This window comes from Rhea americana, unplaced genomic scaffold (assembly GCF_003343005.1).
Source record: "Rhea americana isolate MKP2758 unplaced genomic scaffold, rheAme1 scaffold_124, whole genome shotgun sequence".
Lineage (NCBI taxonomy): Eukaryota > Metazoa > Chordata > Aves > Rheiformes > Rheidae > Rhea > Rhea americana.
Window position 1 is genome coordinate 1818687 of NW_028185306.1, and position 15824 is coordinate 1834510.

The following is a 15824-nucleotide window of genomic DNA, read 5'->3' on the forward strand; positions in this document are numbered from 1 at the left end:
ATGATGCCTGAATAAAACTTTGTCTCCCTAGAATATTTCAAAACTGTACAAGAACATCAGATTCTGTGTACCTTTGACATGACTACTTTGACGTGACAAAGGAAAAAAAAATGAACAACACTGTGCTACATAAGGCTCTTTAAAGTGAAATATTGTTTTCACAGAAGYGAAGTAAAATGAGACCAGGATATAACCTCAACCGCATGCACAGTGYATACTGTATGTATATTGCCTTTGCTTCGAATTAGTATTCCTTTGTCCACAGATTAAATGATTACAGAGAGTATATTATTCTTTCAGCATGATGAGAGAGCATACGAGAGCAGAAATGTAATTTCTATAATTGAACTTGTTTTGTCTTATAATGTATAGAATATGCATTTAGATTTGGGACTTACTACCTATTTTTCTAGTAACGATACCATACACAAAGCTCAAATGTTTTCTCTGCCACTGTGTTTTGTTCTTCCCAGCTTAAAATGCAAATGAGACATTTGATTGAGACACTCCTGTTTTTCCAGTGAACAGAAAACGTGGACCCCATTCAAGCATTGTTCTTTTTGGATCCCTCCTGGCTCATGCAGAGGGTTCACCTGGGTTCAGTGAAAAAACAAACACATTTCTGGAGGACGATCACCTCTGAAAATGCTTTTTAATGATATTTTAGTTGCTTAGATGACCAGGCTTGTTTGGCTTCAGGCCACATGAGGATCTTGTCCTTTACTAGAAGGATATTTTTGTTCTCATATCACAGAAGGAAGTCTGAGGTTTTTATTTCTAAATGAAACTATCCTCATTAAAGTAATTCACTCTTTTATTCCCCAATTAGAATAACTCTTATCCAAATTCTCCTTGTCAAAACTCAACAGTAAAGCAAAGTTACTTAAATAGAGTCATATAAAAAAATCTTTTTATTAAGAAAAATTTGATTTTGACAAAATCAGTCATTGCTGAGAAGCACCAAATAATTCCAATCATTTCAGTTCTTGGAGCTTGAACCTTTACTGTCATAGAGAATAACACAAAGGAGATGCATTGAAATTATATCCTTTCTAGGATATAATCATATTTAAGATATTTCAATTTGAAAAAATTAACAGATAAATATGATATAAACATGCTGCATGACCATTCAAAAATATTTTAAAGTATCAACTTAAGTTACAGTAAGAGATCATTGAGTTGCACATAGTTGGACAAAAATGTGAATAAATAACTAAAACTAAAGTCTCATTTAGCCCTATTTTTTATTCTACGATTCCCCAGTTTCATGTGCAAGCTTTCTAAAACTCCAAGACAAGATTTTTTCTAYTTAAGATTCCAGCCTGTAAGCATAGCACCACTAACTACAATTACATGCTAGAATCATGCCCAGCTCAACAGCTAAGAAAAAAGCAAAATAAAAATCTCTACATTTCAACTCTGCATTATAGACAAACTAAGTTCTTCCACATGAAAGTTTACAACTATCATGAACTTTTCCTGCTGTCACTGGTTGTGTTCCYCACAGGGAAAACAATCTATGAAAAAACCCCTCAGGTTAACAGAAGAAATCTTACTTACGAGTATTGAGTCAGTAGATCCAAATCATTATGCATGTTGATTGGATATGTCTCACTGAGATGAAATAGCTTCTCTAAGGCCTCATAAATGAAAATGATGCAGATAAGTGAAGCAAAAGCTTCTTCAGTAAACCGGGTAATGTAACAAACTAGGGAGCTTGCATCAGTTGCAACAAGGATGATGCACAGGATTGCAGTCCACAGCCCAATGCTAGCTCTCAGAGAAAGGTATGACAACCCATACTCTCTAAAGAAAAACAAAATTAAACATAGTTTATCATCTGTCAAGTCATTGTTTTCTAGATGTAGAGGAGGCAACTTCAGAATTTCCTTTGTCTAGATGTGCGATTCTAGGAACAGTCTGAYTCAGAAATTGTTCTGTTATCATGAACTGAAGATGCTTTTAAGTCAGCTCCTAACCTGATCTGTCCTCCCAAGTAAGGAGAGACAAAGAGCTCCATTTCCACTAAAGTGAGCAAGCAGCTTTGAGTGGCCATAAGCATCATGTGCAGAAGGTCCACCCGCTCCTTTCACCCATACGATCGCCTTGTAAACAGCCAACACCTGCCAGTTTCTTTTTAGGCTGCATGACTAGCTAAAATAAAAACCAGCAAATGCCAGGTCAGGGAAAATGTCTTTTCGTTCCTATTTCTTTGATAGATGTTCCCCTCTCAACAAAATCCTATGTGCTTTATTGCATATGATAGAGCTCCAAATACTTTGGATGACATTATAATCAAGAGTTGAAAGATGTACAAGAAGRTGATAATAAAGAGCTCTTGGGAAGCTGAACAGGCCATCCTACTCTGCACTGTTTAGGAGATGTTGCTCTACCAACATTTCTCCTCCTGCAGTAGTCCCAGTCACAGCAATGAGGCTGAAAAGCAGAAAGGACCTTGGAAAAGCATAACAGTTGCCAGGAGGCAGGCACAGTTTTTACCAGCGTTGTGGTATGTTATGTATAGTATGTTAGCATAAATGTGGTTTTAAATGTATCATCTTAGAGGAGGAAACACCATACAAATTTATTTTGAAGTCTGCATTCCTTTCATAAGAGCTTAAAAAAAAGAACAAAAAATCCCAAGCACTGTATTACACTTGGTGCCAGTCACTGCAAAATTTTCAGATTCTGAAAGTCTAAGCAGTGCACCCCAAAACAAACTTCCTGATCTTATTCCACAGCTGTTGGCCCTTTGGGATCAATTGGTTTTAGTTTTGCTTAAGAACGCCTTAGCTAAAATGTCCATCACAATCTCACCCATGAACAGTGTGCAAACAAAYCAATGAGAAATCTTATTCCTGCTACTAAGGAATCTATAAGTGTTATTTAATCATATACACTTAGCCATTACACTGAGAAATATGTCTTAAATTTTAAATACAGATACTTCACTCACTTGCAAAATTTGAATAAGATCTTCTCAAACACCAAAACTGGTCCTGTGCTGCCTAGTATAGTGAGAGGCTGTCCACCAAAGAGAGAGTAGGCAATTCCAGTCATGGATGCTCCAAACAGCGATTCTATTGCACTCTGAGTATGATACAAAGAGAAGTTTCCATAAATTTTCAAACGGGGCTTTTGTCCAGTGTTTTAGTTCGTAGCCTTCTAAACATTCAAACACCAATATTTAAAGGTGACTCATGCAATAGCAAGAAGATACTAACCACAAACCTAGGAAAGTAAGTTTGTTTAAAGAGTTCAGATTTAACACATACTATACGACCTTCAGTAGCTTCTCCCAGCAGACCACCAAACGTGATGACAGGAGACATGCAAGCACAGTAGAGAAACAAAAACGATGCCAGACACTGTAGACTGAGAGCATCCCTGAAGTCACTCCAGAAGAAGGGAGCTTTTCTTTTTATATCTAAAATCAATCCTCCAAAAAATCTAAAAAATAAAAGAGATTAAATTCATGAAAAAATCTGACTGAATTTTCTTCCATTATCTCTCTTTAAAGGAGGAGTATCAACRCTTATTCGATCAAATGCCAGTTCATCCTTCCCTAGAAGAAAATTTCTGGAAACTCTGTCTTGATAAGTGTAATCAGTAAATTGTGGTTTTAGAACAAATTAATTTCCATGTTTCTTTTTACAAAATATTCAGCAACTTCTGGATAGTTGTTTATTCCCATGCACAAAACCCTTGCCATTTGTGTGCCTACAYTTCTCCTTGAAATAATTCTTTGTATTTGTTCAATCAGACAGCTATTGAAGTGTTTGCTTGCCCATATAAATTTTCTAGGGAGTGTGTTTCATGTTCTTTACTTTAGAATCATTTCCTAGGTACATTAGATAATAGAATTAAATGTAGGCCATAATTTTCCCAGGACAAGAATTGTTGTCTTCTATCATTTATACTATCTAAATATAAGCAAATATTAGGAAAAGATAGTCCTTATAGTACACCGTAAAGTTAAAGTAAATATTCCACAATGCTTTTTTTCCCTCAGGCACCCAAAGGATCAGATGTCATTGGGGTATGAGAAAGATTAAGTGCTACCACCTCCTAAATATTAGAATGATCCTTCAAGTCGACAATACCAGGCTCATCAGTGAGGATAAAGAATGGCTTAAAGCCACATTGCCATCACCTCCCCCGCTACTGTTCTGTATATACCAACATTGCAGTCTAATCTTTAGCCTTACGCAGGTAGGAATGATATTTAAATATCAAGATGCAGCAAATAAAAGGAAATATCTAGCACATGGCTACCAGCATGATGATACTGCACTAAGGTGACCATTGGCAGCTGATGCGCTTAGAACAACACACCATATTGGAAGACAGAGCATATATATTCCTTGGGCCATATTCTGCTTTCAGATGTATGCGTATTGTAGTCACTATGTTAACAGTAGCCTTATGTTCCAGGACATATTGTGGCTTAATGAGGCAAAAAAGAAATGCCAGCACTTCGTAATCCAGAAGTTTCAACAATAGAATAGTTGTAAGCTTTTATAGTATATGGGGAAAAAAACTATTCACAACTTTTCTTTCATGCTGTACAGAAACAAGAGACATGAATCAAGTCTACCAGAGCTCTGACCTTTACAAACAATAGAGAAAGGAGCGTGCAATAAATGCAATGTAAAAACATAAATCTTTCTTTCTCCCCCCTCTCTGTAAATTATTGAGTATTGTCTTTTTTAAACTASCAGGTATACAAATCAGGAATAATACTTGAAAGAACCCCATACAAGGTATATACCATATATCATTTGAGAAAGAATAGATGATTTTAATTCCTTAAAGCACACCACTTAGAAGATTTTGTACATAAAACAAGTTTTCACTAACTTTCCAGTGCGTTGCAATTCTGGTCCAGAGTGTCCGCCAGGTTGTTCTGGATCTCCATGAGCTGCAGTTCCATTTGGCACTCCTGGGATCTTACGCTTCTCCTAATAGAAGGAAAAAATACTGGTCACAATCTTTAACAATCAAAATACAATTTTCACAAAGGAAATGGGCAAGTGATAACTATTTTCCTTTTGTGCAGTATCCTTCTACTTCCAATTYATGAAGTGAGTGAAAAATGCATTAACAGAATTATAGTTCCACTTTTTCTTTTTCTGCCAGGACTGCTATTTGAATGTAGTTTACTATCTTCAAAAAGAAAGAGGTGAAAAGATCAAGGAAAAGCTACTCAAATGAAAGAATAGGGAACGGCATTTAACTGTTTCTCAGTGATTTACAGTGTTTCTGAAGTTTGAGCAACACTGCCCTCAGTGAAAACGGTTTGACCTACACAAGCTACTTGAAGCTCATTAGATGGAGTACTGACAGCACCATGGCCACCACAGCATGCACCTTGATTGCTCTGTTCACACTGGGAAGTAGGTCAGTCCAGTAGGAGTAGACCAGTAGAGTGAAACAGCTGGTACTGTCTACACCCTATGGACCTGATGTCCACCCTATACACATCCCAGCTTCGTATTTGTCTTCAGCTTCTGACTAGCTCTAGTTTAGTCCTGCGGACTGAACGTCACATTGGGTTGAACCCATTAGGAGCTCTCCTGGAGCACATCTTCCAATCTGGGTTCATCYAAAGCGATTAGATACACTACAGGATTAGAAAATCTGCTTCCAGCACACACTCCTGGTGTGAACTAATGTACTAATATAGATGCAATCATTGCAGAATAATCACATATTTATCTACCCATACAGGACAGGTGCTGAGCTCCATATTACTGAAGCTATGTAACTAATAGTTACTGAGATGCATTTTCACGTTATTCAAGTTTAAAGTTTCTGATGATTTTATTTTATACCTCCAATACAAATTGTATAATAAAGTCATAATTTGTAACACGTATGCATACATTAATACTATATATAAATTTACATTTATAACAGACACAAATTTAGACACATAAGTATATAATTAATATATCTCTTTTAAACACACAGGTATCTCCACCGCTCTGAATAATAAACTAAAATCACAGAGATAAACTAAACACTAAATCTTATACATGGCACCTCTCCAAGTCTCTTTCATTTTCCCAACTTTCTGAACTCATGGAAAAATTTACATGCCAATGTACATTTAAGTGCCAAGATTTAATGCACTGGATCCAGGATCTGAGAGTTGAAAGACTACATATTTACATTGTATTGCAAGCTTCATCAACACATTTTTTTTAATAAGCAGTAGAGGAGCTCCGCTACAGGGAAAGAGTAGAACTTTGTTTAAAGAACTGATCAAAGAAAATCCTATATAAGAAAATATTTCAAAGAGCAGCAAGCCAGGTACGTTCAATCATTTCTTGCTCTTAAGTGGGCACCGCATTTTGACTTCACTGGTAAGCTAGCATAAGCAGGATCATCTACCCAAAAGAACTAAAAAATATCAAATCTCATGTTTTATGGGTACTTTCTAACCAAAATGAAGAGCAAATTCAAAATGTACTACAAGCATAATCAAAGAACAGAAGAATAAATAACGATTGAAGAGATGAGTGAATAATTAGAGTCCTGTAATATCCCATGCTAAATATTTAGACACAATCACGTAATACTATATATTAAAAAAAAAACTTTTAATCTCTGTGCTTTTTTGAATTATCTTCTGATGAAAATTGTGCACTTGTAGGAAAGTAAGCACTCATGGACATGGGCATTGGAGTGTTTTTTTTAATTTCAGCAAACTAAAATGTAGCAATAAACTTAGAAAAAAAGCAAACAACAGTTGTTTCACAAAGTAACCAGAGATGCTTATGACTTTTTACCCCTTCAGATATAACTATCGGTCTCCATTCAAGAGACACCTGCTACTGAACTACAAAGGACTGTTATCACTCTGCAATAAGTGAGAAATAATATAATTTAATTTTACACAGGAAAAACTCATCAAAACCTTTAGAAGTACCTGAATTTTATCATGTACATACCTGAGAGGGAACATTTTTAGGCGGTTCTATTCGAATTGTTGGGTCCCATTCTCCAGGAGGGAGAACTGTAACCTGGTCAAGAAACTCATCAATTCCAGAAACCAAGTCATTGCGGTCTTTTGCTTTATAAGCAACATCATGGAATACCTGCAATTAAAGAAGAGAAGTGTATGTATGTGGGATGGAAAAACAGATAGGGAAACAACACTCGTATGTAATTTTCTCTTACATGGAATGCAGCTTATGTATTTCCCAAGGACAGGACAGGACAGGAAAGGAAAGGAAACAATCACAGCTTCAACTAACTGGTTTCTGGTAAAGTATCTGCCATGCAAAAACACACTTGGGGAGGGTCAAAAGTCCTAAATATTTTACAGTTTAGAATGAAGTTAATTCCACTGGAACATAACTGTGTAAAATGGAAACCTCTCAGTAAAGGTATCTGCTCCTTGCATGTGAATCATATCTCTCATTTTGTATCTCCTTACAGCAGCATTATCTCAGCAGTTACAAAATTATGCAATGAACATGACCCTTCTGYAGGGTTCCTTCAGAAAGATTAGCTAATTTTCAGTTGGCGGATTCTGTACTGGAGATTTCCTATTACACTTCTTCAGTCAGTACAAAATGACTAAAACCAAGTCACAAATACAGAAATACCTCATCTGTCATTAGTGTTGCAATTGATCTTCCAATCTCATGGTACTGTTGCCCTTTTCCCAATGGTCCAAGAAGAATAAACAAAAACCTGTAAGTAAATGTCAAATAAAAATACGGTAAATAATAGATAGCTGAAAGCATCTATGCATGGTGCAGACTTATTTAAAAGCTAGACTAGAAGAACCTATAAGACAAATATTCTACATAATCTCTAGTGAAAACTTAGACTTAAAGCAGACTTTAGATTGTTTATATGATTAGAAGCAAGAATTTGAATTTTGGCTTTCCATTTCTTAGCTGAGTGCCGTAAAAACTGTACTATGGTACAGTTCTTCCAGTCCTTCTGGAATTCTACAATTATAAAAGCTGAAAGAGGGAAGGGAAAGAGAGAAAGAATACGTAGGCAAACATATGAACATACAGAAAAAAAAAGCGAGAGAGAGACTACACAACAGTTAAACCATTGAACTCAGAGATGGGAGAATAGGGTTGGGTTCTTGATCCAAATTAATACCAGCAGGAAACAACATATCTGCAGATCTACCTGAATGCTGTAATCACGGGCATATTGTTATTCTGAAAAGAATCTTTCTCTTTGGCTACAAAGTCTGTTTTGGACATAAAATCCACTCCTGATAAACTCCTCTCAAAATCAAAATATTTCAATAAAGTTTCAACAAACAAGAATTTAGGATCCAAAGTCACATTCATTTCTGCTCAAGTATCTCACAAAAAAGTTTTACAGTATTGTGATATTTATATCTTGTTCTTCATCTATTCAATCCTTTGTCAATCAAATCACAGTTTGCTTTTTCCTTTTACTTAGTTCCTTCATCATTTTTTCTTCCAGATGTAATTACATAGTATCACAAAAGTAGTTTCAGTTCCAGCCAGGTGAAATATTCTACCTCTTTTCTGACTGTTACTTCAGCCTCACTGTATTTCATCTGAAGTATTACCAATGTGTGTAAGATATATTCTGTGTTGTAACTTATAAAAGTGGCAAGCTATCATGTTTACTTCCAAGAATGATTACCTTCACACACAGACGGCTTGTTCCTAAATACACCTATAGATCACTTGAAGGCTGAGCAGAGAGATGTCCCTCTCATGAAGAAGCAAATTCACAACTCAACAAATGATAAAATTGAAGGCCACACCACCCTTTCTCCACAAGGAACACAGTTTAGAAAAACATGGACAGAAGTAAATCTAACAGTACCTTGTTGGAATTGGAACTTCAGCTAGGCCTGTGAGCAGCACTGCAGGAGACAACCTCACAAATGCAACAACCGCACGGTCCAAGAACTCCAGTTCTCCAACTAAAATGTTTGATGCTTCAGCTCCAGGTGGTATCTTTTTCATAAAGTGTAGATCAACCTGGAAAAGTATGCTAAGTTACCCTAAAAGCTAGCTGACAGAAARCAAAGTCTATTTAGCTTGCGGATATTATTTTTCTGGTTACTGGTTGTGCTCTTAGTTATTTTAATCTTATAGTTCCYACTATTCTAGTTGGCTGAATATTTTTAAGTGTTTCTGAATAACATAGCAACCAGTCTTTCAGCATTTGGCTAATCATGCTTTGGAAATATAGYTGAAGTACTGCAGAATTAATTTATAAAGATTGCAAATCACAATYAAAATTTTGATAGGAACATATTAGTACTTTTTTCTAACATTAATTCACTATTTAAGAAGTCAAAATCACTCATTTTTCCATAATTAACAATCATGGAAAACATGAATTTACTGTTCATAGATGCAACATTATAATGAGAACAGCCTCCACTACCTATAATTTTCCTGCTACTACCCAAAGTCAAAAGTATTTGATTGTCAGATTTGGTGGAAGGTACTTTCCCATCTACTGAAAATAACAGAATATAAAATATGACCACAACTGTCTCAAGCAAAAATTGAAAGAGCAAAGTAGAATAAGACCTGAAGCTATAAGGCAGTGGAGCTGACAGCTGAGAAGAAGGATGGACAAACAGCTTCTTCATAGCCTTGCTATATAAACTCTAGCTATTTACCTAGCAATAATGTGTTTATTTGTATTATTTCCTCAGTATCAGTCTACAGTTTACTCTATGATAAAGATTGACATGGAGTAATAGAGTATATAATATATGTTTGGTTTCATTATGCACCAGTATTGTCTACATTTCAAAATGCATGATTTTTGTCATTTGCTTTTCTTTTATTAATCTAAACACAACAACAGCAACCAAATCCAATATAAACTGTTAAAGTGGACCATTTTAATGTCTATCTTACAGCCATCTGTCAGTACTAGTTTTTGGTAATATTTAGAAAATTGTTTTCTTGCAAATGGCTCTGGCACTAAATCAGAATTCAGATATAACACAGTTGCCTGCGTTATGAAATCTTATTGCTCTGAGATCACAAGGAGATGTCTAATGTTATCTTAATCCGATCTCTAGAATAATGACCAATACTTCACTAAGTTACAGAATCATCAAATCAACCTGGAAAGCTGGACTCCAGGTACTTTTTCAAACAAAGACACTAGTGAGCTAAATTCTTGTCTTCCTCATCCAAATTACAAAATAGTTCTTCAGGGTTAAACACAAAACCCAAGTTTATAGACAGATTTACTTTGCACCTTATTTTGGAGTATTAGATCATTTACAGTTGACAGGAAAAAAAACAATCTTTCAGGCACAGAGCAACTCAAATGTGCATTCTACAGTGTTTTTGCCTTATGAATGATTTAATGTGATTTAAGGTGGTCTCATGTACCACATGCTACAGCTGTAATGTTCCAYGACTACTCAGATCACAGGGTCAAGATTTACATCTGAGAGAAATCATCAGTCTCCTGTCCACTGAAAAGTATCCCTAGATGTATTTCTTGTATAGCTTGAGATTCCAAGGTCTTGTAGGTTGTGAACAGAGCTTTAATTCAAAGCAAAGTAGGTGACAAAGAAGCATCAAACTTGGGCCCAAATCCTATGTTTCGCTCTCGCTACCTAATGAAAGCAGATAAGCAGGATGCAAAGGCGGCACTGGAGTGAGTTCGAGGCCAAGAGAGAAGCTATATTCTTTAAATGCTTCAGTTAATCTAACAAACCACAGAAGGACTTTTTAGTTAGATAGCCCTAATTTGCACTTTAATCTGTGCCCTAACCTGAGCCACATCCAGGACTTAGAACTTAAAGAGTTCCATTACGCTCAAGTCAGATATAAAAGCAAATCACCAGTGTTGATTCCATTCCTCTCCAGGGCACCATGAGGACTGAAAAGCATATGTGTGTGTGTGTGGGGGGGGGGGGGGGGGGGGGGGGGGATCCTCGCCTAGAGCAGAAATATAAATTGACTACTCAACAGCACTTCTTGGGAAAGCATGTATTAATCTAATTTATTTATAAGAGCCATCCAGTATTCAAAGAAAAAGTTAACTATTTCACATGAAATTTGGAAAAAGTAAAATGTTTTTGGTATGGGACAGAGCTTGGATTCAGAAACACTGTGCCAGGCAAGGCACAGAGCGTTGCCATAAGAAGGGACAGGGGTGCCGTCTCTGTGYGTATTTTGTATCTTAGGACAGCAGGGAATCACTTCAGCCTCTAGTATAAGAAGCAGGGACCAGCCAGACACAAATCTTAAACTGTCACCTCACCCTATTCAGGCACAAGACAAAGTGATGACAGACCATTTAAACCACCTCTATATTGTCCTGGGAATATGAAGTCCTAGTGGTGTCCTCAGAGGAAGAAGAGTGACACATTTACAAGTACAAACATAAGAAACTTTGTCTCCTTCTTTATGCTACTGAAGTAACATTCAAGACACAGCTTTTAGTGCTGAATCTCACGTTATTCATAAATAGATACAAATACAATCAACATAGGCTCAGCACTGTACACAGATTAAGTCAGCTTTTTGAATCAACTCCAAAATCTGGAATATTAGAAGTAGCCCAAGGGAAATAGTTCAGCAAGGAGAGAATAAGAGAGCTGGTCGAAGGTGCTTTTTTGTAAAAGATAAATGAAATTAATATGTGGAACAAAACTAGAGCAAGAAATCACAACACTCGAGAGAAAATTAGTACATTGCTCTACTTTCTTCTCAGTCTGTGCATATAATTCCAATTAGAACCATTGGGAGTTACTGCAATAGCACATTTCAAGGAGATATTGTACTTTACATATGCATCTTCAAGAGGATAAACAATTCTATTTAAAGACATTCAGTCAGAAAATGTGCTTTGATTAGAATTCTTTATTCCTTCTTCATTCCTGCAGACAGCAGTTGTTTTTTTCATACTCTTAAAATTCTTGTTGCTATCTAACACTGCTGAGGAACTGAAGGATAGGCAAAAGATGACATTTTGATCACCTATCATATCAGTTAAAACAGGAGGAAGCTCTTTTGATCCACAGAAGCACAGTGCTAGGGAACTAGTAGGGGAAGAATCACAGGGATCAAGGGGAAGGTACAACCTCCATTCTTGTTTAATGCAAAAACTGTGCTGCTAGAAAATGGACTTGGAATTTGACAGACTAAAGACTCAAATCAATTGTGGAAACATGCATGAAAAGTACTGCTGAAAGTCATTTTATTCCCTTTGGGTTGTTAAAAGCTTCATCTCCACAGAGCTTAACTTTGAATAGACAGCTTTATTTATATTTGATATTCTTTACAAAAATGTTAATATTAGAACACAATAAATGTTTTCATTAACACTTTTAAGATAAATAACAGAAAACAAATACACATACTTTTCAAAAGCGTTACATTCTATATTCTTCATTTAGACTATTTTAAAGGATTAGCATGAAATTTTTAACATGTCACTGCCACCTCTGACAAAAAGATTTTTTCTCTATCTTTATTTTGGCCATATAGCATTCCTCCTTCTAGCATGCTCACTCAAGAATTCAACTGCTGCTACTGCTGCTAGGAAGTGAGTCTGGCACCAGATGGAGCAATCACATAACTCTACTGCTAGCTCAGTTAACATTGAGATTCAACAGACTCAAAGAACTGTTCTTCAGAATTTTGGTTTAAACCACCTTTTTTTCACTTATTCAACCTTTGCTGTATTGAAGTGTCAGCTGAAGTCATCTATTCCTGTCCAGTCTGTTGCCTGTATCTAATGTGACAGTCTGTTTTAGGTATACACAGACTCCTTAAATTAGGATCTTCCATTACATTAAAGCTGAGAGGCTGTTTGCTTTTCTTTGCTATCTAACGCTGAAGTGTCATTACAATCTCCACCACTGAACAGCTAACATCTTTTGTGAAGTGTACTGAAATAACTTGCCTTGCCAGAAGAATTAAGTTATAGGTTTACAGAAACACATTCTGTTTGAGACATCTGGAATCCATGAGATCAGCTTATAAAAAGCACAGTTCGCATTCATCCATGTACTTCTACAAAAAGTATAAATCTGAGAGGTAAACCTGGATTATGAGAAGTCTAAATTACTTTCCTATTTTGATAATTCTCTATTCATTTGTAAAAGCTCCCCCTACACTTGTATACCTAGTATACTGTTATGCAATGAAATGCCTATCTAAGTTCTTGCACTGTGATTTCTTGTTACTAGTAATTTATTGGGAAAATGAAAAATTATTTTCTGTTACATAGAAATTCTGTGTTGCAATACACATGAAAACTAATACTGAAGCATAATTGCCATGTCACAGCTTTTCCTGATTCACACAGATTCATTTTATTTAATTTAAAAGATCTATTTTATAGCCAGGAAGCTGTCCTTGCAGTAAGTGAACACTTACCTTGCTGAAGTCAACAGTGCTGTTTTCTCTGCTCACATCATTTTTGTTTTCAATGCAGGCTGGAGCAGATTGTGGGGAAACAACCTGACCTGCTAAAAAAAAATCATTATTACAGAATACTAACAGTAACTTCTATAAATAAACCAACATTCAGTGCACTAGCTGTTAAAATTAAAGAGCATACATATTTCATATTGTACACATATGAAACATATCTAAGCATGGAATTTTAATTAAAGACTTATTTAGAATAACACATTCTCAAAAGATAGATCTTTTATAATGTGCAGCTAAGAATTGGAGAATGTAATTTAGAAAATGTAAAATATGGTCTTGATTTTTGGAAAACAAAATTTCTATGCCAATCAAAGCTTATGATTTTTAAAATATCACTTTTGAAAATGTCCTGCTTTTACAAAGTCTTTGTAGCAATTTGAGGAGCTGCTAATTTTTGGCAATATCTGTCTACTAGAGTACTTCCCACCAAATAAAAGATTTCTAATATGAATAAATTTCTTGTGTTTTAAGCATGTCCTCACTGTGATAACAACTACAAAACACAGTGCAGAAGTGGGCTGCTATAAAAAAAATAGTTGTATTGGTAACTAAGATGATTTAAAAACTCGGTATTGATCAATTCAACATTGATGTGGATAAAACAAATGCTTCAGTAAGTACATTGTCAAAAAAATCCAGTGGCGATTTAGCAAGGAAAGTATTTTGTAGAAGTTTTAAAAATATCTCAAGATGAGAAGTGTTTAAGCATACGTCAGTGTTATATAAACAAACAATAAGGCTTGTGACCAACAAAATTTTGCTAGCAGAGGCAAAAMAAAAAGGAAGAAAGAAAGAAAAAGAAAGAAAAACAGGATTAAGAAACAAGCAAATGTCACATGAAGCGTATTTTTACTTAATGCCAACATTATACCCGTGCATGGCTAAAGGCCATGGCGCACACGCTGACGTTGTGGGGCAGCAGGGCAGCACGCAAACCCCATGCACTGAAGACYCCATTTACCTTCACTCTTACTCTCTCCCTGACACAGACAAGGCAGGAGCAGCTCCTAGCTCTGAACACCATAACAAGCTGCAGAAAGAAGTACTAAATCTATGAGCCAGCTATCTCCTACTGCCCTAACAAATTCCCAGGAGTAAGTGTAGAGTCCAACTGCCCACAGTGAACACCTTGTCTCAAGTGTGCATTTATTTCCATGGCAAATAGTCTCTTATATGACTGAGAAATTAGAATGTAAAAAACACTAGTTCTGGTAAAAACCAACCTAAACTGCATAGTGATGAAGACCATATTTTCAAGATACTTGGAGATGTAGACAGTCAGAAAGTCCCAAGCTAGGCACATCGTCTGCTTAGGTACTTCAAAAAATCATGGCATGCCCTCTCACATCTTTGGTACACACACTTGCAGTCCGAGTAGATCCTCAGCCACAATTAGGAAATGCAGAGCACTTTGCAGAATCTGGTCCAAAGAAAACAGGAGACTTGCAAGAGTACCTTCACTGTGGCCCAAAACCTCTAGTATCCAGCTTTCTGTCACAGCCAAGCAATATAGAACCCCTGTCTAAATCTGACCATGAACTTCCAGCTGAAACACTTGCTCAAGGAAGAGGTGGGTTTTCACGAAAACCAACATTTCATGTTTCACTAAGCAAATCTCCCACGGGACAAAACAGTTTTTAGCCTCTTGTGCTGCATCCTGGTAGCTTAGCTAGAGAGATTTCAATTTGGTTAGAAGCACTGGAACAGAACACTTCAAAATTTATTACTAGAAATCTTATTACTAAATGTAACTCTTAAAAATGTAAATATTTCAGTTTTCTCTCTGATTTAGGAAAAAAGAAAGATCAAAATAAGAATAGAAATTGGAGATTTTCTTCAGCACTACAGTGAAATAAAGAGAACATGACAGAAAAACTAGCATATTAATCTAACCAAATAGTTACAACAAAAGTAAGTCAGGATTAGAATTTTTATATGAGAAGAATAATGGTTTAATTTCAGAAAAGAACATAGTTATGTAACTTAAAAGAATTCACATAAAATAGTGTATTAATTCCTGAAATGTCACAGGGGAAAACTTTTGCAAATTGGAGAGCACTGATTATTAAATATGCAAGTTGCTTAAAAACAGCCATTCAATTTGTCTGTTCTAATTAGAACTTAAGAAAAATACTGCTGAGTTCTATAATTGTGACAAGGTGCTTCACCATCACTTTCACACTATGTATTAACATACACTACTTCCTGTTTTCATGCTTATRTTTTTCTATATTAAATTTATTTAGCAGTGTTTTAGAATACCTTGCAGTTTTTTAACTCTTAAAATGAATAGAAAAATATGATTTCTGCTCTATTTTTGTGATTTATAATGTGATTCTATAAAAGGAGTCATAAAACGCTCAGGAAAGATTTCTGCCCTGA

The 15824-nt window shown here is 35.8% G+C and overlaps 1 protein-coding gene across 1 annotated transcript in view; it reads right to left on the reverse strand.

Moving 5' to 3' along the window:
• SLC4A10 (solute carrier family 4 member 10) overlaps positions 1-15824 on the reverse strand; it is a 99946-nt gene that overhangs the window by 32362 nt on the left and 51760 nt on the right. Inside the window, exons 7-14 of the mRNA XM_085325902.1 lie at positions 13386-13477; positions 8842-8999; positions 7620-7707; positions 6960-7106; positions 4864-4964; positions 3279-3453; positions 2960-3093; positions 1564-1809 (exon numbers count right to left, since the gene is read on the reverse strand). Coding sequence (XP_085182028.1) covers positions 1564-1809; positions 2960-3093; positions 3279-3453; positions 4864-4964; positions 6960-7106; positions 7620-7707; positions 8842-8999; positions 13386-13477 — 1141 coding nt within the window. The remainder of the gene's footprint in view (positions 1-1563; positions 1810-2959; positions 3094-3278; positions 3454-4863; positions 4965-6959; positions 7107-7619; positions 7708-8841; positions 9000-13385; positions 13478-15824) is intronic.